Here is a 23,978-nt window from a genome sequence, read left to right as displayed (position 1 = left end):
TCGGCCCGGCCCCGAATCGCTACGATCCCTTGCCGTAGTCGCCGAGGCGCCGGATCCCGGCGGAGGCACCAACTGACAGAAGCCTCGACCCCTCGCCTCCAGCGCTCCGCCGCGGCCCTCAGCCTGACAGGACGGCCGCCCCGCAGCGCCCGCCCCGCAGCCGGCCCGTTCTGCTTGAGCGGGGCGCTCCCGGCCGCCCCAACCCGGCGTCCAGCTCCCGGGGGATCCCGCCGACCGCCTCCCCCCACCTCCGTGCCCCGGCTCGCGCCAAGCCCATAGAGCGGCGCCGGCGCCGTGCTAGAACGTACACAGCGGGGGCCGCCTCGGCCCTACGCGCGGAGGCGGCGGCGCCGCAGCGCCCCCCTGCGGCAACAGCCGGGGTGGCGGCGCGGCGAGGAGAGAAAGGGAGAAGGGGCAGTAATGGCGGCCGGCTAGCGCGGGGCTGAGCCGAGGAGGCGGCGGCAGCGGCGGGAGGAGTCGGCGCGGTTCTGTCTTGTGGCTCTGCCCGGCGGAGCGGCGTCCCCAAAGGACTTCTTCTCCTTCTTCCCCCTCCCCTTCCCTTCCCCTCCCTTCCCGAGCCCTCGTCTGTCCGCCCTCCCTCCTCCCTCCGCGCCGGCGGCGGCGGCAGCAGCGGCGGCGGCGGGGCCCCCCGCGTCCCCCTCCCCGGGGCCATGGTGAACACCAGGAAAAGCTCCTTGCGCCCCCTGGGCAAAGCGGCGGCCGCAGCGGCCGGAGCCGGCAGCCATTTCATCTCGTCCCGGACCCGCTCTTCCAAAAGGGGCACCAAGGCAGATGCGGCCGGGCTGGAAGAGACGGCGGCGGCGAGGGTGAGGGCTGGCGGCGGGGAGCGGGCAGCGGACGACGCACGGGGAGAAGGGAACTGGGGGCGGGGGGCGGCGAGCGGCCGCGACGGCGGCGGCAGCGGCAGCGGCAGGGCCTCGGCCGGGGAACCGCTGGGGACAGCGCCGCTGCCGCGGGGGGGGGGAGGCGGCTCCGAGACGGTGCCGGGCTGAGCGGAGGGACGGCGGGGCGTGCGGGGACGCGGCGCCGTGTGTGCGGGGTCGGGAGGGGGGACACACGTCGTGGGGAAGCCGCCGAGCGGGCGGCCCCTGACAGGGTCAGGGGGCGGCCGAGGACACGGGAGGCGAAGTTGCGGCGGGGCCGCGGCGCTGAGGCAGGGCCGGCACGGCGGGAGGGAGCCGCGCTGCGGGCCGAGCGCCCCCTGCGGCCGAGAGCGGCTCTGCGCCGCCGCCAGACAAAAGTTGAGAGCCGCGCCGGCCGCAACTTCGCGATCGTCCCTCCCTCCTCGCTTCTTTTTTTTTTTTTTATTTTTAATTCCTTCCTTAAATGACCTCAGTTCGTTTGAAGCGAGGGCTCGCGGAGGCTCGTGAGGTAAAATACTGGCGTGTGGGGAAGCTGTCCTGTCGGTGGGACGCCCCGCTCGCTGTGGGGCGGGGAGGACGCGGTTGTGCCGTCGCCGCACGGGGTTGAGTTGAACGCTTTCTCAACGTAACTGATAATGCCTTTACCGTGGTCCGGTGGCAGATGAATTCCATAGGCGGATTCGAGCAGCTAATGCTCGGTTAACTAACTGGAAGAGGGAATTCCGAAGCCCCTCGGTTTTGCCTTGGCGTCTCCAAGCAGATCTGTTGACAGCGCTGTTCTTTTCATGACATACGAGGCTTTTTTCGGGTGCTTGAGGACTTAAGCTAACGGTTATAGCTCGCTTACCCGCACGCCTATTTTCAGAGCTGTGTGTTGTGAGAGACTCGTTAAATACAGAAGTGAAAATGGAGGGTCTGGTTGTTTCACAGTCGTGCACCGACTGACCACGTCCTGCCCTGTGCTAAGGAAAACGTTAATTAGGCAAACAGAAACCAGCAGCAGCCAGAGGCAGATGAGGAGGATGACAGCTGCAATCACTGGAAAGTCTTTTCCCCATATCTTTTGTTTGAAAATAATAAAATCACTGTCAGAGTCCTTCTAAGAACTCTTTCTGTTCTCTTGTACTTCACGTTTCTCCTCTTCACGCGCCTTACTTGTTCTCAGTGGCCCTTACTCTGTGTGTAACTTCATTGGGCTCGTGGGGATGGAGGAGACGTGGCTGCACAGAGCCGTTCTGCTTGTTCTCATGTGCAGTTTCTGTTTATTTGTATCGTGGGTCTTGTGGTTTGCAGGGCAAAGTTTGGTGTAACTCTCACTGGTTCATGTAGCAAGGAGTTTGCAGCTGCTAAGTAAATAGGTTGGGCTTCTTTCCACTCATTTTTTCATCTACGAACAGCGTTTTCTACTGCAAATTATTAAAATGTGTACACTGTGTGATTTTCATGCTCTAAGGAAAGGAGATTATTGATTTTATGACAATATTTTTTCATAAATGCATCACAGGGTGCACCCCGCACTTCTAAGGAGCGTTTCTTCTAAAGTTAAGCAAATGTTTTGGCATGCTGACATGAGCTTGTTTCACTTCACATTCAAATGTGATGTGTTTGAGGTAGATAACTTTTTAAAATTTATATACATTCACCAAAAATGAGCAAAAGCTACCAAAAAGTTGTTTATTTCTTGTTTTTCCTTCTTCTCTTTGTAAATTCTGTAACATATATATATATCCCACCATATTTTTGAGTGATCTTTGTCCAACAGTTTTTTATTCTTCAGATCTAAGCATTTGTCAGTGATACAGTGTGTTTCTGTGCTCCCGAATCTCCTTGAAATGATGCCAAAGGAGGATTTCAGCGAGTACAGCGTGAGTAAGTGCAGCAGTAGGAAGACAAAGCCTTTGCTTTTTGGAAGTGACTGTCAGCAGACAGATAGGGAGGCTGTGTTTTGTGCTGGGGTTGTTTTTGGGCAGTTGCTATGTATTTTTTTTCGAAGTTGACTGGAACAGTGTGTCCTTTTAAGATCTTTTAGTTGTAATGTCAGAAACCAGCCTTACTACGGCAGTTAATTGGGTTAATGGGCAGCTAGAGCTGGGAGCTCTGGCAGAGACGTTATGCTGCTTATTTGCACTGTGACTTAATTTTCCTCCACAGAGGAGGTTTGGACTTGAATTCATAGGGAAATGCTCATTGGTGGCAGTCCTTGTAATTCCCTTTTGGAGTGTATTTTAACAGATGATCTATTTGTTCCTTATTAGAAAAATCGAGTTAGTAATCTAATGGCATCCTGTGAAATGCCAATTAGACCAGGTACTGCAGCATTATAGATCTATTTCCTTTCTCCTGATTTCCTTGTGGTTTGTTTTTGTTTTTCTCTCCATACATGTACAAGAGTAGGCGGGAATCTCTCCTTTCCCAAGCCCTGGATAGAAGATGTGAGCTGGAATTTCTTCAGGTTCCATACTGTGTCAAACTGCTTATCAATAGTGTACATGTTTTTGGATCTTAATGTGGAAGCAATACATATTCAGACTGTGATGGATCATTTCCACAGAAAACCTTTATCGTATTCTCTATATTCCCTCTGTAGTATTCTCCCATCTCAGACAAAGCAATGACATCAGTATTTGAAAGGTAAACTGTTTTGAGTTCTGGGCAATGATTGAGATGAATACATGCGTGTCCACTGAGCAGCAGCAAGGTGAAAATTAACAGAATCCCTCACTAAATGGATCAAGGAGCCAGGAAGCTTGTTCTCTGAAATGATGTCGTAGCAATGCCATTGAGGAAGGCACAAAGAGGAAAAATTGGGCTATGTTTTCATTCCCGTTTCCATTCTTGATTTATGTAACAGTAAGTTAAGCTGTCCTTACATAAGTTGCTATTCTATCTTTGTGTAAATGACATTTTTTTTTTTTTCCAGTGTTATGGAATGTCTTGAGTAAAGCATTCTGGCAAGAAAAATACACCAAAATCTGCCACAATTTTCAGAAACAAAATCGTAAAACAGTGCTTGTAAATTCAGAGGACTTAATTCAAACTGGGAAAGACTTGAGGATATTATGACCATAAGTGGTTAAATTTAGTCTAGGCTTACTTACGTCTGATGTTTTCACACGTTGAGTTGTGATGATGCTGGCAATATTTATTTGGCAGTGGAAATGATTTTTCTCAACATACAAAACCAAAAAATGCTCATTGAGAAGGGAGATTTCTTGAGAAATGAACACTTTGAAACCATGTCAGTGTATTAGTTAGACACTGTAGAAATGTATACGAGATTAACTTAATTTAATTAGTCAAGAAAGCATTAGCAGTGCCTTAAGAGCTACTTGAGGGCTCTGTGTTAATTGTAACACGTGATCCCATCTAAAAGTAGCACTGCCAGCATCATTCAGCTTGCTCAGTCGCAACATAGAGCTCTCCATTGTACTTAATTGCTAATAGGAACAAGCACAGGCTTGGGACTGACAGAAAGAGCTGCAGAGTGGTCAAGTATAAAGCTGAGCAGCATTTTTGTGCTTTGTAATGCCCATATATTTCTATGTCTCTTCCTGTAATATCTCAGTCTATAACAAAATGTTTATATTTTTGTTTTTAAAGTGTGCTAACGCAGCTTTCCTAGCACAAACCCACTGCTTCACTCCTTGAAAAAACTCTTTAATGGTCAGCTATTGCAAACATACAGAGTGAACTTTTAATATGTATCATTATTTCTTTGTGAAAGAGTTTGATGCAGATTATTTTTTTTTCTCAGTGGCTCCTTTGCAGAGTATCTTACTGTGTTCTGGGTAGTCTGGAATGGACTTAGAATAAAACTCCTAGTAAAACCTGGGGTTTCCTTCATCCCTGGGGGAGATTACTGTTGCTGACCTCCTGCATGTAGAGCTCTTCAGGGACAGAAGCTCCTCTTAAATACCTACATTTTAAAATAAATTGAATTGTGTTATGGCTAAGAGTTTGCAATAAATTAATAAAGGTGCAGAGGGGACTCAGTGCTTCTACAGCTCTTTGAATTATATCCCGAGATACAGTCAATTGAAATTGCTGAGAATAACTTCAGTTTAAGGCAAGTTTTCAACTAAGCTCATCTTAGCAATGTGGTGAAACAGCAGTTCCTTCTGTTTTAGTGGTCCCTTGCTCTTCTGGGATGTACCAGGAGAAAATCAGTGATCTGTAGCGGATCGTGCGGACTGTTCCTTGCTAGTGTGATATTAACATACTGTGAGCAGCGGGGAAATGAGTAATTGTCAGGAGTGATCCGTGTCCAAGTTTCTGTCCAAATTCTCTATAATCAGCATTTGTAAAAGTTCTGTGCTTCCAAATGGCTGCTCTGAGTGAAAGTTCTTCGTGTGTGTCCTATCTGCGTTATCGAAGCAGCGTGAGCCACCTAGCAAGTTCATGGCACCTCCTGAGGACACGCAGTTTGTTTTAGGAGGCAGTCATGCTTCATTCCAAACCGGTATCTTTGCCATCATAGTGTTAGAGGGCCTGGCAAGGAAGCAATACAAGGACTATTGCAGCAGGTAACAGCACCAAGGAATACTCAAAGTGGTGTTGATGTTTGGCTGCTTCCTCTGAATATTGGGTTTGACCAAAAGTAATGTCAGCAAAAGCTGCTGCTCAGGTTGCTATCTCTCCTTTAAAACTTGAGGCAGAAAGCTTAACCGGTTGTCGGGAGAGATCCCATGACAGTTTTGCAAGAGTGGCATACAGCCTGGGGTTATGTAAGATAATTAGCTCAGGTAATTACATTGTGATCACCTACATTCCCGTGCAGTTTCACTTGGATGTGATAATGTTTTCCATATCCTGTCCTAAATTATTGAGTGTTCACTATGTGTGGCAAAGTTTTCATTCTGTTCTAGTGATGCTTTAAATGTTTTTAAAGAGTTTGATGCAGAAAACCATTCCCAACCCAAAGCATTCTGCAAGTTGAAATTGGTAGCATGAAGCTTTCATTGCTCTTACATCACTGCTGTGACAATTTAAATGATGCTGCTTGTTTATTACATACTTGAGGTGTAATATATTACTTTGAATCAGGATAATATCACTCATAAACCCATTTACTGCAAAGAGAACTGTCTTGCCATCCTTTCTCATCCTGTAATTTTCTTTAGTTCTGCGCTCTTCATAGAATTATCATGGAATAATAGAATGGCCAGGGTTGGAAGGGACCTCAAGGATCATGAAGCTCCAACCCCCTGCTACATGCAGGGCCACCAACCTCCACATTTAATACCTGCCCAGGGCCCCATCCAACCTGGCCTTGAACACCTCCAGGGATGGATGGGGCATCCACAGCCTCTCTGGGCAGCTGTTCCAACACTTTGCCACGCTCATAATAAAGGACTTCCACCTCATATCCAACCTAAATCTTCCCTCCATCAGCTTAAAGCCATTTCCCCTTGTTCTGCTCCTAATCTTCATGCTTTGCTGCTTTTTCTCAACAGTTTTTGTCTGAGTTTATTCTTGAAACACTGTTTTCATTACTTTTGATGGCTTATTTTAACCATGAATTTTGCTTTAAATTGTTCAAGCGTTATTTTGCATTTATGCTTTCTTGGGTTCTGTTCCTGATTAAATTCAATTTCTTGCTAGGTAGACACTGAAACATGGCTCTTCTGACCCAGTTGTGAGATCAAGGTGTGATCTTCTGTCAGCCTTTTGGTTTTGATCTGAGAAGGCGTGTGCTCTGACAGCTTCAACTCCAGTTGAACTTGGATTGTGTGATGCAGCTTTAGTGCTCCTACCAGAACTACACAACTCTAGCTTATCCAGAGCTCCTGAGCAGCTTTTGTAGCCTATCCTGAATTTCCATGTTTTTGTGTTACTGGTTTCTGCCTGACTGCACTCAAAGCAGATACTTTGGTTTGAGCACTTCCATAATTTGGAAGGTTGGCTTTTTGCGTTTCTCCAGCATCCAGTCCATTTCTTGAAATTAAATGAGTAAGTAGTAAAAAAGCCACAAACAAAACCCACCCAAAATGAAGAAGCTCTTCTTTCTGCCCACTTGGAGGAACTTACATACATCAACATTTGTAGCTGTGTTTCTGCAACCCCTCATTTGAAATATTTAATAACTACTTTCTGTTATTCCTCTGATGTTATCTTTCAGGCCTTGAATGTTGTTTTCATCTTGATTTTAAATTTCAGGGCATGAATCTGAAGATTTCATAGTACAATTTTGCAAGGTTGGTTGTACTTTTGTGATAGTGTCATTAAGTGCACTGTAGATTGAGATCCACAAGCATCTTGACTCCCACATACTTTTTAACATGGCAGGATACCTGTCTGTTCACTTCACTTGCTATGGACACTTCCTTGCTCAGTTTAATGCCTTGATTACATGGCTATGTCCAAACTTTGGGGGAAACCTCTGTCCCAAGGGAGATCTCCCTGTCCTCCTGCTTGTTATCCTCATTCAGATTATTATCTTCCTTTATTTAGGTTTTATAGTATTCCAAATCTTTTGAGATAGGGTTGTTTGGGGAAAAAAAAAAAAAAAGGATTTTTGAAGACTAAGAATTGGAGGGGAAAAATAAATAGTTCGAATGCTTTATTTTTTCCACGTCTGAATTGTAAACATTCTATAAATGTTTACATAAATATTTCTGCCTTTAAGGTGTTTGTTAATACCTAGAAACTCACAAAAGTGGTTCTGACTAAAAATACCTTGCTTTTAGTATTCCTTTGCTGTTAAGTTAGGCAGATAGATGGTATATAAAACTTCTGATGTGTTCCAGAAGAACGACTGGGTGAAGTGCAAAGCCCTCTACAGCAGACAGAGAGCTCATCTGGAGGTGCATGGCTTCACATGGTGCAAGCTGCTTGCTCTGCAGTTGCGAAAAGGAGCAGACTTGCCAGTATTAATGCTTGTCTGGCCATCTGATCAGCTGCATCAGGATCAGGTTGCTGGTCCAGCTGTAATCTAACCCACTTCCTCCTGCTCCCCTTGCCCTGATTATCAGCTGGAAATTCCCAATTTCACACCTGTTTTGGGGAAGGCACAAGAGGGAGGAGGGGGACAAGTTGTGGAGAGTTTGGAGAGGAACAGTGGTGATGAGAGGAGGACAAACCTCACCCCCTTTGGCAGAGGGCTCTCCCTTATCAACCTGCAGTAGCCCATGGATTGCAGGAGCTGCTGGGTGTTGGATCAAAAGCTCTTTTTCAAGGGCTTTTCCTTTCAGGACCTTTCAGGACTCAGCCTGGCTGTGAGCAGGTTGCTGCCACAGGAAGGATGAATGTTTGCAAGCATGAAAATACCCAATAAACAAGCAGGCTTGCTTTCTGTTTTTACCCTGTAAACTCTTTAAGCAAAAGCCTCAAGATCTTGGGTTGGAGAGTTCTAGGAAATAAAATAGAAATCTATTGTAATCACGAAAGCAAATCTCATCCAGACAGTTTTTCTTTCAGAAGAATGAGTTGGGAAGAAGTTGGTGGTATTCTTGATGGCTACTGCTGACTTAAGTATCATTTACTGAAAACTAAATGCAGAAACTGAATGTTAAAAGACAGTAGATCTGTTTAAGTTAATGTTTTAATCCACGTATTTTACCTTTTGCAGGAACAGATACTCAAGGGAGCAAGTGACTTGTCCAGAATCACAGGACAGGCTCTGTTCTGTTCTCGTATGTTTGAAATGATGTTACAGATGAAGTGCAGAAAAAGCAAGTTATTTGTTAACTGAATAGTTACCTAAGGGCAAAAATGAGCAACTGGCTTAGCTGATTTACACTGATTTACACTTAACTGGGGCGACCATCGCGTTGGATTTTTGTTGTCATGAATACAGGTTTTATTTTGGAGGTACAATTTTCTTTTTATATAAAAGGAATTAAAAAAAATTAATGTATTAAATACTCAGTGTGTATTTTTTTTAAATGGGAAGCCCATTTAAAGGTGCTAGATTTTCAGCAGGCTTTTTTTTTTTTTTTGGCGTGTACTTTTTAAATACTGTTACAGATGATTAATATTCAGAGGCATCTGAGAAGCTGTGTTTCTTTTTTTTTCACAAGATACTTTGCAAAGTATGTTAGGTGTAAGTGGGAGATCTGGATTCGGTTTTGCCAGAGACAATAAAAATAAGTAGATTGAGAGCTGCCCAAAGTCACCGTTGTCTTAAAGAGTCAAGCAAGGAGGAGAATTTACTTGTAAATATCCAAAGCTAAGAGGGAGCTGAAGTTAGTAGACATAGGTGAAAGCCTGTGGCTGAAATGGATTTTTTAGTTATGCTTATTTCATTGTTTTTAATTAAGACAAGAGTGAACTTCAGAGTGATTGTTCATCAGGGCAAAACGAATAACGAATTGTAATGGTTTGTTCATTTTTCAAAGTGTAGGGGAATACTATTAATCAATTGAAGCTTGAGTGTTGGTTGGTCTTAATTTCATGTCTTAGACGTGGGAAGAGATGATAGAAAAAACATACTTACAGGAGCTTGAAAGAATTAAAATGCTGGGTTTGTAACTCACATCTGATTTGTGAAGCCACAGGAGCAATCATGGTAAGTTTCTGAGTGTGGGAGAGTTAGTCAGAGGAAGGGTGTGACCTGCAAAAGGCACGGCAAGGAGAGCAAGTTTTACCATAATGGAAAGCTCAAATATATATCAACCTGTCTGCATACCATTCATTTATTAATACAGCTGGACTTGTAGCAAACCAAATGCTTCTTTCTGAAATTGCAAGATGGGGTTGTGCTTTATTATTGTCATTGCTTCATCCAGGATGAGACGACCTTGTGTTCATGTACTGCAAGATCGCAGTGGTAGATAATTCATCCTGTATCAGCAAGACTTCTGGATTGTAATTATTGTTGGATATTCGGACCGATAGAGGAGAGATGAGCCCTGTAGATATTCTGCTCGCCAGGAGATTCAGCTTATTTAAAAAAAACCAAAAGCCCCATCAAACCAAAAGCAACCAGCTAGAAAAGATCACCACCAAAAACACCCTCAAAACCAAACTTGTAGTCCTCTATATGATACCTTCAATGCACTACAGGGAATCTTTGTGTTATAATGTGATAATTAATCAGTGATAGTGCTTTAGTCCCTCTGCTATCCCTAAAAGCAGCCTTTGTAGATGAGGAATTCCATGGCGTGTGCTCCAGTCTTGCTGAAAGACTTCATCAGTTGAGTCACTTCTAAGTAGAAAGGTTGAGAAGGAGAATTTAGTCTTATTTGCTCATCTCCAGTTTGTGGTCCTTCAGAACTTAAGAACTTATCTCTAAATATTGTACTGAAGTTTTCTGAATATCAGATTATTATTTTGACGTTTGTGCATAGTGGTGGTTTGGAAGAGCAGACTGAAGTAACAGTGTATATTGGTGCTTTTGTAGCGTGTTCACAAATCTGTGCATTAGAAGATGAGAAATGTTTTTTCCATCATTTTCATGCAAAGGAAGCATAAAAGTATTCAGATATAATTGTTTTATTACTCAATGATTTTGGGTTGATTTACTACATTAATCATTACTGTTGTTCAAGTGCTTTTGTGAAGTTATGTTCCAGAGTTTGCCACTACTTCTGCAAGGCTTGCTGTAGATTCTTAGCTCAACAACTCATTTGGAATATTCTTTTGGCTGTCAAATTCAATTGTACTCTTGAATCCATAAATGGACTAATGCAAGGGAAAGGTCCTTCTGGGACCTGAGTCCTTCCATTTAGTGAGCTCGTGAGGCCTTCAGCTCTGGAGCTCTTTGGAGACCTCCATAAAGGAGGAGGAGGAGCTGGACTCAGTGATCCTTATGGATCCCTTCCAACTTAGGATATTCTATGACAGTGAACGTTGTTTCTCCAGTGTAAACTGAAGGTGCTGTCTTTTTAACTTCAATTACTTCTTAGCCCATTATTGTGAGACAGCTTTCCATACGATGATATACTGGGTTCTGGATCACATCTGGACTTCTGTGGGTCTCTTGCTTGTTGTAGGCGAATAGAATTGTGCTAAATCAGGTTTTTCTGATTCTTTTTTTCACCTCTCTCAGCACTGATACTGTGTGGTGTTGGTACACTTTCAGGCAGTTTCTGGCATAAGTAAGATTTTCTGAATTCTGGTGGCAGCTCTGCTCTCAGCATGTGAGCAGGCTTGCTTCAGTGCCAGTGTTTCATTAGGAGCTCTGAATTCAGTGTGCTGCTTCCTACTTCTACAATGGCACAATTAATTTCTTAATTTTTAGGTTTGATGCTTTTATCATACATTTTTTTTCCTAGTCCCTGAACTTACAGTGTGTACTGTTAAGTAATAAGTTCCTGGGTGAAACTGAAGTACTGTTTTTAATCATTAAAGATATAAATGATTTGAGACCCAGTTTCTTGAGGGAGCAAGTTGAGTGCAGTGGAATCATTAGACCTCTTCTGCTATAAACGGGAGGAAACGATGGGAAGACTGCTCTCGTAAAGGCTTTTCAAATTAAGATTAATTTATTTTCTTGTTCATGCACATCCCATTTGGCTCATCACTTGAGAGAACTCTATCTCCATGTTTTGCTGTAGGTAGGTGAAAAGTCTGGATTTGGTCTTGGAGGGATTTGATTCCATGGAGCATTGACTGGAAAAGGGAATTTCTAGACTTAATAATACAGTTAAATATTGATTGATTTCTCACTGTTGTGGCTTTGTCATTACCTCGGTTAGGATATTTTGTATGTTTGTGTACTAACTTAGATTAGTATTTTGGCTTAACTGCCTTCAGTTCCAGACTGGCTTTGTATTTGTGAAATGGTTCTCCCTTCATCTGATAGTAGTAGAGATTGCAGCATTACTCAGTTGTGATGTATTTTGTGAGGATGAGGACTCAGTAGCAAGCAGATACCCAAAGCAGCACCTTTTGTCCCCAGGTTGATGGCTGGTGTTGTGTTTTACCTGCTGGCTGGCAGCTCAGTGTGCACGAAGCTGGGCAGTTGCTTGCCATGCCACATTGCCTTTCCCCACTGGATAGCCTGGAGGAAAGGCTGGGGAACAAGGGACACCAGCCAGGCTGGAGGCAGGAGACTGGAGGAGATGCAAACAAAGGTGCTTGTAGGAGACCTGGGAGGAGTTAAGATTTTTGTATGGGAAGGGGTAGAGATGGAGCATAGGAAAATAGCTGTTATGAATTTCCTTGCTCACAAACCCTTCATAAAGCTTCATTACTTGTTTGTTCCTTTTTCTTAGCTTCATTTTCTCTTTCTGGCCTAGCCGGTTTGAAACTGGTTCTGTGGCTTCCCTTGAAGCTCTGCTTCCATTCTGCTCTGGTAATTGCGCAGAGAAAGTTCCTACTGACACACATTTTAGCAATGCAGCACTTACGTAAGTCTGCAAATGAGCTTGTGTCTGGTTAATGGATAAGCACAAATACATACAGTATTCAAATGGAATCTATTCAGTTATCAGAACTGTGAAAAGCAACTCTTCTATGGATGCTGGGTGCCATGCAAAGCAGCTGGATGGCAGGGCTTGTGGGGTGTCATTGTGTGAGGTGCAGGGGGCTGTGCTTGGGAAAGGGAGCTCTTATCTCTTCTGTCACTTTGCCCGAGTCTGAGGGTTTGACCCCAGATCCTGTTTCATACAAACTTGTAATTGTAGTCTTGCAGTAGAGATAATATGAGTTAAATGGATGCACTTCTGAAGAAGTGAAGCAGTGAGGAAGAAGAGGACGTGTTTTTGTTCTGCTTTTTGTTGTATTTTGTTTTGTTGTGACAAGGATTTCCACAATTGAATCATAATAGAAACGTCCTGCTTTCCCTGCTTTTGCACCAGCAGGTAAACAACTGCCATGATTAAAACAACTTAAAATGACATAGGAACGTGGGTAGTTAGAATTTAATATCTTTTAATGAAATAATTCAGCTCTTTAAACAGCTGAGAAATGAATCCAGCTGAAGAAAAAAGCGAACTTGTGAGGCCTTAGTGAGCTGGTTTGGTTTCTGGGTGGGTCAGATAACATCAGGGCAAGATCAAAGGAGGTTGGCAAGTTCACTGGTGCTGAGCTCCTTTGGGTCTGCTCTGTTACTGAGCTGCTCCCCTGCATCTGCTTTTCTTTAGGCTTTGCAGTTTTCTAAATGTGCTGTGATAGTTTTCTTCTGCTTATGAAAAAGCATTTCTATTTTTTTTTTTCTTGAATACTTTTGTCATCCGGAATTTGAATTACTTGTAGTACAGAACGGTTTGTTGTTGCGGTTAAGCTGGAGGAATAAACTGGACTTCCACCATCATCTCCTTGCATATAACACTCAGAGGCTTGTTACTCTGTCGTAGTAGATCATGAGGTTTTTAACCAAGATCTCTGAGTTACGAGTTTGTAAGGCAGTGTGGCCAGGAAGGCCAGTGGTATCCTGGGGCATGTTAAAAAGAGCATGGCCAGCAGGTCAAGGGAGGTTCTCCTCCTGCTCTGCACTGTCCTGGTGAGGCCACTTTAGAATACTGTGTGGTCTGGGTCCAGTTCTGGGCTCCCCAGTTGAAAAAAGACAGGGATTTCCTACAAGGAGTCCATGAGGCCACAAAGATGATAGAGGGCCTGGAGCGTCTCCTGTATGAGGAAAAACCTGGGTCTGTTCAGCCTGGGGAAAAGAGGAGTGAGGAGGAATCTGATGAATGTTTATAAATATCTGAAGAGAGGTGGGAGGCAAATGGATGAGGCCAGGCTCTTCTTGATTGTGTGTAGCAATAGGAAGAGGAGCTATGGCCCAAGACTTGTACATAAGAAGTTCATACAAACAAAAGAACTTCTTTACGGTGAGGGTGATGGAGCTTTGATGCAGAGTTGCCCAGTGAGGTTGTGGAGTCTCCTTTTATGGAGGTATTCAAGACCCATCTGGATGCCTGCCTGTGCAACTTTTGATAGGGTACCTGCTTTAGTAGGAGGTCTTGCATGCGATGATCCCCTGCCAAACCCCTGCTATAGGCTGGATGCCTCCACCAGCTCAGGCTGCCCAGGGCCTCATCCAGCCTGGCCTGAAGGGCCTCCAGGGATGGGGCACCCACAGTCTCTCTGGCACCCTGTGCCACAGCCTCACTGCCCTTTGATTAAAGAATGAGTTCCCAAATTCTGTATGCGTTATCTGGATTTGTCCTGACCCAAGTACAACTCCTTGCACTTCACCTTGTTGAACCTCATTGGGTTCATCAAGTCCACTTTTTGAGTCTGTCCAGATCCCTCTGGATGGCATCCAAGGAGATTATAATGTCACTGTTTCAGCATTTTAAATACAAAGATAATATCAGTAAGATGAAGTCCTGCTCTGTTTCTAAGTGTATTAATTTTCCTCGGTCTTTTATTTCACTATTAATTCTTTTACAATACAGTAAGGGTAACAGTGTCCTGTATAATATACAAAATGCAGTGGATAAGAGAACCACAGTGCTTGTTCAGGGGAAATAAAATCAAATATACAAAAGTTGATGGTTTCAGATTAAGTATTTTCATAGTAAATACTTTGTGCAAACCAGTTACTAAGAGTTTGATAGGGAAGTAAGTTTAACCCTCCGAATGTCTGATTTTATTTATCACTGATAATGTCTGACTATTTCCATTAATTAAAGTTATATTTTACAAAGCTTAATTTCTTTTTTTTTTTTTTTTTAAATAAGGATATATAAATGAGCCAATTAATGACACTTCTTCATTTTCAGAAAGATGAAGGTAGTGATGGTAGTTTGAGCGATAGCCACATATCTCCTCCTGCCAAACGTACCTCAAAACATGCGGATCCTGTGTGCAAAGACAAATCAAAATCACGCAGTACTGGGCAGCGAGAGGAATGGAGCATCTCAGCTGGACAGTCCAGGTAACTTGATACTAAGAGAAGTACAGAGTTTGTTCAATTTTTTCATTATTTGTCATGCACTTCGCTTATTTCTTCAATGAGTTGCAGCTTGAGGGTATTTTTGATGAGCTACCAAGAAACAGGGAAGAGAGGCAGGAAATGACAATGGGAAGAAAGTCACCCTTCCCTATTTTTGGTTACAAGGACCTGAATAAATTACTTATTATCCAAAAGAGAAGTAATTTGTTTCCCTTTCTAACTCCTTATAGTTTTAAAAGTCATTCTTTTGTTCCTAAGGTTCTTCACACAATTACAAGTAATTATGAGATATTGTAGACTGTATGTTCCTGGAGAGTGAACTTTTGGTTAATAGTGATCTTGTAGATGGGTATTTCATGTTTGTGTACAAATAACAAATGTTCTTCTCTACACTTTGTATATATGAATGACTAGATATGAATTCTCCACACTTTGTGTATATGAATGACTGTAATTCACTATAGGGCTGTCATCTGCTAGGGTGAGATATTTTGGAAAAACTCTGTAAAGCTTAAATAGATCTGTTCTTTTTTTCTGTTTCTTTTTGCTTTTGCCTTTTAAAACAGAATAAATTGAGTATATTTGAAATTCATGACTCTTTTTTTAGCAAGTATAGACTCCTACTGTATTTATTAGGAATGCCAGGAGAAAAAAATAATGCTGTTGGGAGAATTTAGATCACTCTGTCAGATGGAACTTAATCAGGTTACTGGTGCTCTTGTTTCTTGAGACAAAAAGCACTGTGACTCCTCCATGCATCTGAGCTTTTGTTGGTTTTGTTTGGCTAAAATCTGAAGTGCTGTGCTTAATAATGATCTTGAGTCTTTAAGACTTTGCCAAGGTTTCGTTGCTGAGCCTTAAATTGTAATCAAGTTTCATTTCTCAGTTGTGTTTTCTGAAAAACATCAAGTATCTGTCCAGAAAAACATAATTGGGATCTTGGATGTGCATGAGACTTTTAAATGTGGCTTTCAAAAATTTGCAAAATGGTTGCAAAGCAATGCAAAAACCCTTAGATTACCTTTCTTTTACATAGGTAAATTTGGTAGGAAAACAATAGCCAAAGCCCACGTCTTCTATTGAGTTGAATGGTTTGTGTAGTGTGCTGAACTCTTGGTCAAATTCAAGCTCAGATTCCATTTATTATTTAGTTCTCCTCTTTTTATTTTTTTCCTATGAAATTCACTGTAGCTTTTGAGTTTGAGAACAAGGTGCCCCTTCCTGTCCAGTACTGGTGTGCACTGTACGCTGCAGGTCACTCATTTTTAAAGTACTTGGTGCTTCTTAGGGTGGAAAACATTAAAAATACGTATCATTTTTCTATTCCGTGACTTGCTTTTAATAGCAATATTGACAAATTGCTTCTAAAAGTCTGCTAATAGCTGTAGAGTTCTTGTTCATTTCTGTTCTACACTACTGTTCTTTCAGAATCATTATGTCTAATGGTGAACAAATGTGAAGTTTTTTTAAAGGTGAATGAACAACTCCTTAGGCAACAACGTTTCAGAAGAATTTGGAATATGTTGTTTTCTTAAGTTATGGAATAGAAGAGGTTAATTTTCTGAAAAGTTAATTTAAAGAGTATTGATAGAGAACCTGAAATTACTTCGTTACCGACTGAAGTACACCAGGCATAAAATAATCCTATTCAGTTCTTAATTTTATTACATTTTCTTTCTGTGTGAGCGTGTGACTACAGAACAGCTTTCCTTGCGTCTCCTGGTTTATTCTAAGTGCTTAAATGTTAATTGCTTTTCAAGAGCTATATCAAGATCCTGTTCTGAAGCAGAAAGGGAGAGTTAATAGTAGGACATGGCATGAGGGAATGTTGGAGGGATTAATAAGAGATATTTGGATAATTGGGAGGATTCATGTAATTGGTATTTGGCAGTTTTGCCCTCATTCCGACATTGGGCATGAAGCAGAATCTTTAGAGACAAAAAGTCTGCTCTTAGTTTCACAATGATTTTGAAGACTTGGTTTATTGTGCAATGTTTTAAGTTTGTATTTAATTTCTAAGGTTTTATTTTGATTGTGTAACGCTTACTTGGCCGAGGAATTATAATGTTGTTTGTTTGTCTACTATAATTGTTTCCTAGGTTAACTTCTCCACCTGGTGCTACACTACCAAATGGACGTAGCTTATGTAAGTGCATTTCAGTGGACCCTGTGGTATCTACTTCTGCATTTACCAGCTTTATGTCAATGACTTTCAGTTGCATATATTTTCTAATAACTTCGCTGATTACTTCTGCTATTTCAACCTGAAATGTTACTGTTTTGGCTCAGTTTTCTTCTGTTAACATCTTGGATGCTCTCTGTTGACATGGAGAACATTCTCAGATGAAGTTCCATTTCTTTTCTCAATTCAGACCACTTGGCCATGATCATGATGTTTCCCTTAATTCCCAAATTTTGTATTGGGAACTAATTTTGGCCTTCCTCTCGCAGTTAGTGTCTGTAGTTTACTTACACTCTTTGACTGTTTAAGAATTGGCCTTCTGTGGCTCTCTTAGCATTACTTTGTTATTGCTCTGGAGAGACCTGCCTTGTCTGCAGCTCCTTCTGCCTTGGTACAGCTTTCCTATATTATTCTCCTTTTCAGACTTGCCATCTCATTTCATATCTCAGTGAGAGCCACATTGTCCTTTGTGTCCCCTTTTCATGAACTGTCTCATTTAATTCTGCGTTGACTCTGTGTAAATGTTACTTCATGTAGCATTTTTGGTATTTTTATTATTTATCAACTCTGGGGCCTGAGGGACAATCAGGAGGGGGACCCCTTTTTGTTTGATTCTGTACAGAGTAGCTGGTACGGATTTGTAAAATCAATGTATTGTATCTGATGTCTTGATAATGCATTTGGGAGCCTAAGAATTGAAACCAGGGGCCAAGCGTGCATTTAGCATCAATGTTGAATTAAAAATATCGAGTGGATATTTGAATACCAAATTTCAGTCAGAAAATAAGATCTGTTTTATAAGGAAACAAACTTAAGCCTGAAGAAATAGTTCAAAAAACAACTTTGATTGGAATTTTAAGTATATATTTCTTAAGTGAATGTAAGGATGCTCTTATTGTGCTCCATAATAACTTCTGGTTTGTTGTCCTTGTTAAGTATTCTGCTTATTAACTCTTGTTTGTGAAAATGTTCTTGACTGCATTTTAAAGTAGTAATACAAATTTCTCTTAGCTCTCAAAAGCCATCCCCTTCGAGGGGAAAAAAAGGGAGATGGGGACCATGCTTGCATAAACGGAGATATAGAAGTCAGAAAAAGTTGTCGGTCCAGGAAAAACAGATTTGAAACTTTGAATCAGAGTTTATTGTTTGATCAGCTAGTCAACAGGTATGTGGGGATGCTTCAGTTGTATTCACAAAACGTCCTGTTTTTTTATAAAGTTAGAAAACCTTGTCTTCCAGTGCCATCTTTGTGTTTTACTGTGCAAATGTATTAGCGTTGAGGCAAGCTGGGTTGTGGTTTGAGTTAAAGGCTGAGTCCCCTGCTGTAACTGCCAGTTTTACCCATGCACTAAATGCAAAGCTGCTTACTGGACTTCTGGTGAGAAGTAAGCTCCTTTGTGTTTCCCCCTTGATAAAGCTGTGTATGTTGGCAGTTACTGCAAGGTGGCTGACATGCTGTAAACCCACACCCTAGTTTGTCTCTTAGTAACCCATTCATGTAGTGATATCTGAATGTGATGTAAAGTAGTGATTAGCAACAATGCACGGAAAGCTTTCCAGATATTGCTTGTATGATTTTGATCATAAAATTATCAAAAGTTTGTAGTTTTCTTTTTTGTTGTTTTTTGTTTTTGCTTTGTTATTTACCATTTGTTAACAATTCACGTAGGGTGGGTGTCACTTTTTAACATTTACTGTGCAGACAAAGTAGGTCAGAGAGGGAGGCACGGTCTGGTCTGAGCATAGGAATGGGAGCCAGAAATATTTTTCTTGAACTGTTATTTCTGCGTGGCCCTGGGCAGACCACTTAACGTGTGTCAATTTTCCCACCTGTTAAATGGATTTCTGTGGTCACATCTCTCACATCTCTGAGTGTCTGCTTGCCAGAGCTTGAAAAATGATATGAAGACTGAATTGCCAAGTATGATCTTTATTGCTAAACATACTCTGTTAAATTTTTTGATTTGTTAAATTTTCTTTTCAATTTACTTAATAACTACTTCATATCACTTTACAAATTTATACTGATTTACATTTACGTTTTTAGTTGCAGTTGAATCTCCCTCTCCCATGGACAATAAGAAAGTCTACCATGAATACTGTAATTTGATAAGATTGTGGTACTGAAGTCTGTATATGAACTTTGACTACAGTGCCTCCAATAATCAATCATTGGAGGTTTTTAAGAACAGGTTAAAGAGATGTATGCCAGCAGTGATTTAGGTACTGCAGTGATTTTAGGAACTGTAGTTTGTTTTGGCCTGAAAGAATCTGTGGACTTTTCCAGGCCCCTTAAGTCCTGCTTTCTTTGGTAATGAACTGTAGCATGACTTTTCTCGAAACAGTAAATATCACACATCACACATGCTGTAGAAGAATTGTGTAAAATTGAGATGGGCACTCATAATGAAATCTTGACTTTACTGACATCTGTGGCCAGAAATTCCATTGACTTCTTTCTGGACAGGTTTTCCCAATTCAGATTTACTTTTGAACAGCTTAAAAGAAGTGAAAGTTTCTATCTTCTTACAGTTATTATGCAATGATAGTAGAATTCAAGAAGAAACTGACCATAATCTCTGCAGAAAGTAGTAAATAGGAGGTCAGAACAGCTAGCCACATATTTGGGTTAGTTCCACTAATCACTCTGTTGTTTCCTTCTCTAGCAATAAAGCATCTTGGACAGGGTTGTAACTCATACCCTAGGATTGCTTTGCAATCTCTTTATAAATACTCCAGATAATGAAAATGTAGTCTAGTTAGATGGTAGATAAGAAGTGATAGAGTAATGAGCTCAAGTAATCACAGAATCACAGAATCGTAGGGGTTGGAAGGGACCTCCAGAGATCATCGAGTCCAACCCCCCTGCCAAAGCATGGCATGAATGATGAAGTTCTAGGTGTTACTGATCTCATAGTTTTTAAATCATTTCTTTATTTTTGTCTTTTTGAGGCCAAGGTGGGAAGCTATAAAGTTTACAGTTGTGAGGCATTGACTGCTTCCCACTATCATAATTATGTGGATGAAAAGCTTTGCTTTCTTACTCTGCAAATCTGGCACCTTCCTAAGCAGTTTCAAATGTTGCATGCCTGTGCCAAGCACAAAAATACAGTCTGAAACATTACAATTTAATTTGAACCTGGAGCATCAGCATTTTTTCTTATGCATAATCTTTAGTTTATATTCTGTAGCTTCACCTTTCAGTTCTCTTTATTACAGTTAGTATTTTCCTTAATTGCTAGATTCAAAAAGCCACATTAAAAATTTCATATTTTAAATCATTTGTATATTTAGTCATCTTGTTGACCTTGGAATAACCATAACAGACCATAATTACATATTGTAAGCTATTGGATGATAAAGAGTTCTGTGTGTCTACTATTTTAAGATTATTCCTTTTTTTTTTTTTGCTAACTGTTGCATGTATTTCAGTACTGCTGAAGCTGTCCTCCAGGAAATGGATAATATTAACATCAGGAGAAACAGGCGCTCTGGGGAAGTAGAACGGCTGCGAATGTGGACGGATACAGAGTTTGTAAGTGGAGCATTTCTTATCTCTTGGATGAAAGCAGTATGAAGGGAGAGCACATTTGTTTTTCTATTGTCTGTGCACGAGTCAGTAGCTCTGTGGATCCTCATCAGAGGATGACACAAGAAAACTTGCTGAACTCAAATTTGGAAGGAATTTCATGAAAATGGTATGTATTTTGGCAGAGTACAAAATCAGGTGTTCTTTATTGGTGAATTGACTACTGTGACCATCTGATTTGCTCTGGTGGTTCTCTTTTGATTTGATGCATGCTCTGGCAATGTGATAACAGAACTAAGGACTGTCATCTGTTTTGTTGCCTCATCCTGCCATTACCAATGTATTAGCCTGGATACTGAGAGGTTTGTTTTAACATCTATTGAACGAGAGTACTTTTGTAGTTTGTCTCTGGAGGGCTCTGAAAAAACAGCTGAGGCCTAGAAATTGTGTTACTAAACTGTGCACTAACAGTGTGACATGAGATGGTGCTGATGGGGTATGTGTTACTTTTATTCCAGGAGAACATGGATATGTATTCACGAGTGAAAAGAAGAAGGAAATCGCTGAGGAGAAATAGCTATGGGATTCAGAACCACCATGAAGTGTCCACAGAAGGCGAAGAAGAAGGTATGGATTGTACAGGATTGTAAGGGTTTGTCTGAAATATTTACAAAACAATGCTCTCCTCAGCCTAAAATATTATGTAAAGTATTAAGCTGCAGAGAATAATTTGGCTTGGCATCTGGATTTGGAGCTATTAAGCAGCTAGTGAATTGCAAAGAAGTTTGTACTGAAAAAAAGTAAAAATTTAGGGATTGCTGCAAGTAGTTTTCTTTGAATAAAACCAATTCAAGTTTATCTGAAAGTGGTACAACAAAGCTTGGTTTCTAAATATGTGTTTTCTGCTTTCCTTTACCAGTGTTTTCTGTATTGCTAAATAATTGAAACTTCTCTCATATTCCCTCTAACAATCCTCTGTGTGTATGAAACCAGCATTTGTTGTATGTACTCCAGAACTGTGCATGTACTGATTTGACTCACTGTTTGTCTAATAGTGGATGACTTACCAGAAAGAACGTGTAAGTCAATTCTGCATCCTTCCTTTTGTGAAGGTATTAACTGAAGTCTGTTTCCTATCTTCTGAATCTTAGAAGGCTTGTCAAGATTTGAAATTCTCCTTTTTAAAATGTTGCTTGACAATGGCCAGTGGTTTCTAAAAGTACTGGAGAAAGAATGGATAATGGCTAACTCTAAGGCACATTCAACAGCATGCTTGATTTCCTTAGGAAGTCAGGATCAAACTTGACTTTAGGGATGCATACAGGGTACAGCATAACGTCTTTTGATTTCAAACTGAAATTTTGCTGTAGGAGGTTTGGTCTCTACCAGTTAGTAAGAATGCAGTCTTAATTCTGAGATGCAGGGACAGAAATACAAATTGTATTAACAGATGGATCTGGGTAATAACGTTAGGTAATAACATTATAAAGTGTGCTCGTTTGCTTTGTGTAAAACTTATACTGTGAATATTATTGTTATTTTTCTGCTATGTCAAATATTGATTTTCCCAGGCTACTGTGTGAAAAGAGAGAGAAGAGAAGCATTATTCTTAAGTTGGAGGATAATTACTGAAGGAGAAAGATAGCAAGATAGCAGACATTTGCAGTACTTCACAACTAAAACTGATCTGATTATACTTACTTTTGTCTGTTGCTTTTCCAGAACTGTCTGTGAAAAACTGGAAGAGATTTTGAGAATAGGTTGTAGATTCGTCTTGGTCTTCAAATCTCCAGTGACTTGCCAGTTAGTTCTAATTAAGAAGAGGGGAACAATTCTCAGTGTCCATTAAATTGTTAATTTTTAGGGTGAGGATAGTTCTGATATTAAGAAAATGAGTTTTGAAATTTTTCCCCTTTCAAAACAGAGTCTCAGGAAGAAGATGGAGATATAGAAGCAGAAGAAGCTGAAGGGGAAGAAAATGACCGACCATATAATCTAAGACAGAGAAAAACTGTTGAAAGGTATCAGGCCCCTCCAATAGGTGAGGAACTGGATCTTGCTCATACAGTTCTGCTTTATTTACTTCCAAAAAACACCATGGGCACGGGAAGGGAATTTGTATGACTGCTCCTCATCGCTGAAAGAGATCCCATGCAGTGCTTAGTGGTTCTGTACTTGCCTGTTCTTGTTCACTGTGTGTGTGTGTGATTACTCAGAATGTCTGTGAAGTATGAATTGTGGGGGCATCTCTAGTGCTTGCTGCCTCATTGAACTTTGCACATAGTGCCTTGCACTGGGCTCAGCGTTGGAAAGAAGTAGTTGGCAAGAGATGAGCTCAGAAAGGAACCTGATAAATAATTAAGTAGAAAAATTGCTAATTGTTTTGTTTTTTCTTTTTTTGAGTGATAAGCCTAATTTATGACTGGATAAAAGCATAGCAGTGGTAGCCACCTATTACCTCAATGAGAAATTTCTTAATTTGAGTTATTAGAGAAACCAGTGATAAAAATTGTTGCTAAATCCTATTTTTGTAGCTCTGTTTATTTTTTTATTGTTGTTTTTTTTTTTTAACTGATGTTACAAATCTGTCACTTCTCTCATTCAGTGCCAGCTCACCAAAAAAAGAGAGAAAATACACTGTTTGATATTCACAGATCTCCTGCAAGAAGAAGCCATATCAGGTAAGTGTCAGTCTTCTGGTACGCAGTTGTTTGCATGGTACATTTCTATTACCTTCTGATTTTAAAAATGTTGTTCATTTCATTCATGCATATGGATGGGTCTTGAATTGTGTATCAGCGTATAAGAATGAATTTCACAGCATTTCACAATAGCAACAGCAGCTCTGTGATGAGGGATCTGGAAGAAAGTGTGCTGCAAGTACCAGGAAGAGATTTGTGCACTGCGCAGTAACTTTTTCTTTAAGGGTTTATATTTAGTATTTAATTCTATAGCAGCAGTTAAAATAATGCCCTTCTACTGTGCTACAAGATTAAAAAAAAAAAGAGTAATTTTTTTTCTTTTCATTCAAGTTGCAAGTAGCATTAGCAATTTAATAGAATGTTAGCTGAAAATGATTTTTGACTTTATCTTTTGTGTCCAAGAAATCTGTAGTATACCCACCTCTCTTGGAAGCAGTTGAAAGGCTCTTATTTAGCAAACTAGATTAGATTGTTTGTGTGAGAATAATTTCACTTAAAACTTTAAAAAGTTCTGCTCAGTGGCAGAATCTTAATACCCTGCAAGTTCCTTTGAAATATTAATTACCATTTATCATTTTGGAGAGCGTTTCTATTGTGTATCATGCATATATAGCATTTTGTTGGATAATCTCTGAACTTCTAATTGCTAGCAAGATGCAGAGGGTTTGAAGGCAATTATCCTTTCAGTTTTAACATGCTTATTTTTCTACTACCATTTTATTTCTGCTTCTCAGGATGTTTTACACTCTCGAAGAAGTTCTTCACAACTGCATAATGTTCTCTTTGATATGTTTTAAAATGCATTTAATTTTTGGTCCTTTACTTGTTTTCTTTTAGCAGAAAACATCAATGCATATCATGTTCTTACAAATGATGCAACTCACCATATTCACTA

At 40.9% G+C, this 23,978-nt stretch overlaps 1 protein-coding gene across 5 annotated transcripts in view; it reads left to right on the top strand.

Annotated features, from left to right (window-relative positions):
* Window positions 1–420: 420 nt before the first annotated feature.
* Window positions 421–23,978, top strand: part of ATAD2B (ATPase family AAA domain containing 2B) — a 72,857-nt gene continuing 49,299 nt past the window's right edge. For 4 of the 5 annotated variants that reach the window (XM_031595910.2, XM_031595911.2, XM_031595909.2 and 1 more), the window contains exons 1-8: window positions 421–827; window positions 14,498–14,652; window positions 16,770–16,816; window positions 17,864–18,017; window positions 20,285–20,387; window positions 20,900–21,008; window positions 22,306–22,422; window positions 22,987–23,062. In XM_031595910.2, the coding sequence (XP_031451770.1) occupies window positions 672–827; window positions 14,498–14,652; window positions 16,770–16,816; window positions 17,864–18,017; window positions 20,285–20,387; window positions 20,900–21,008; window positions 22,306–22,422; window positions 22,987–23,062 (917 nt within the window). In that variant the 5' untranslated portion in view covers window positions 421–671. Of the gene's footprint in view, window positions 828–921; window positions 1,393–14,497; window positions 14,653–16,769; window positions 16,817–17,863; window positions 18,018–20,284; window positions 20,388–20,899; window positions 21,009–22,305; window positions 22,423–22,986; window positions 23,063–23,978 lie in introns of those variants that run through there. The other variant, XM_031595912.2, reaches the window with a different exon arrangement.

This window comes from Phasianus colchicus, chromosome 2, assembly GCF_987193195.1.
Source record: "Phasianus colchicus chromosome 2, bPhaCol1.hap1.1, whole genome shotgun sequence".
NCBI lineage: Eukaryota > Metazoa > Chordata > Aves > Galliformes > Phasianidae > Phasianus > Phasianus colchicus.
This window is presented reverse-complemented; position numbering and strand designations above follow the sequence as displayed.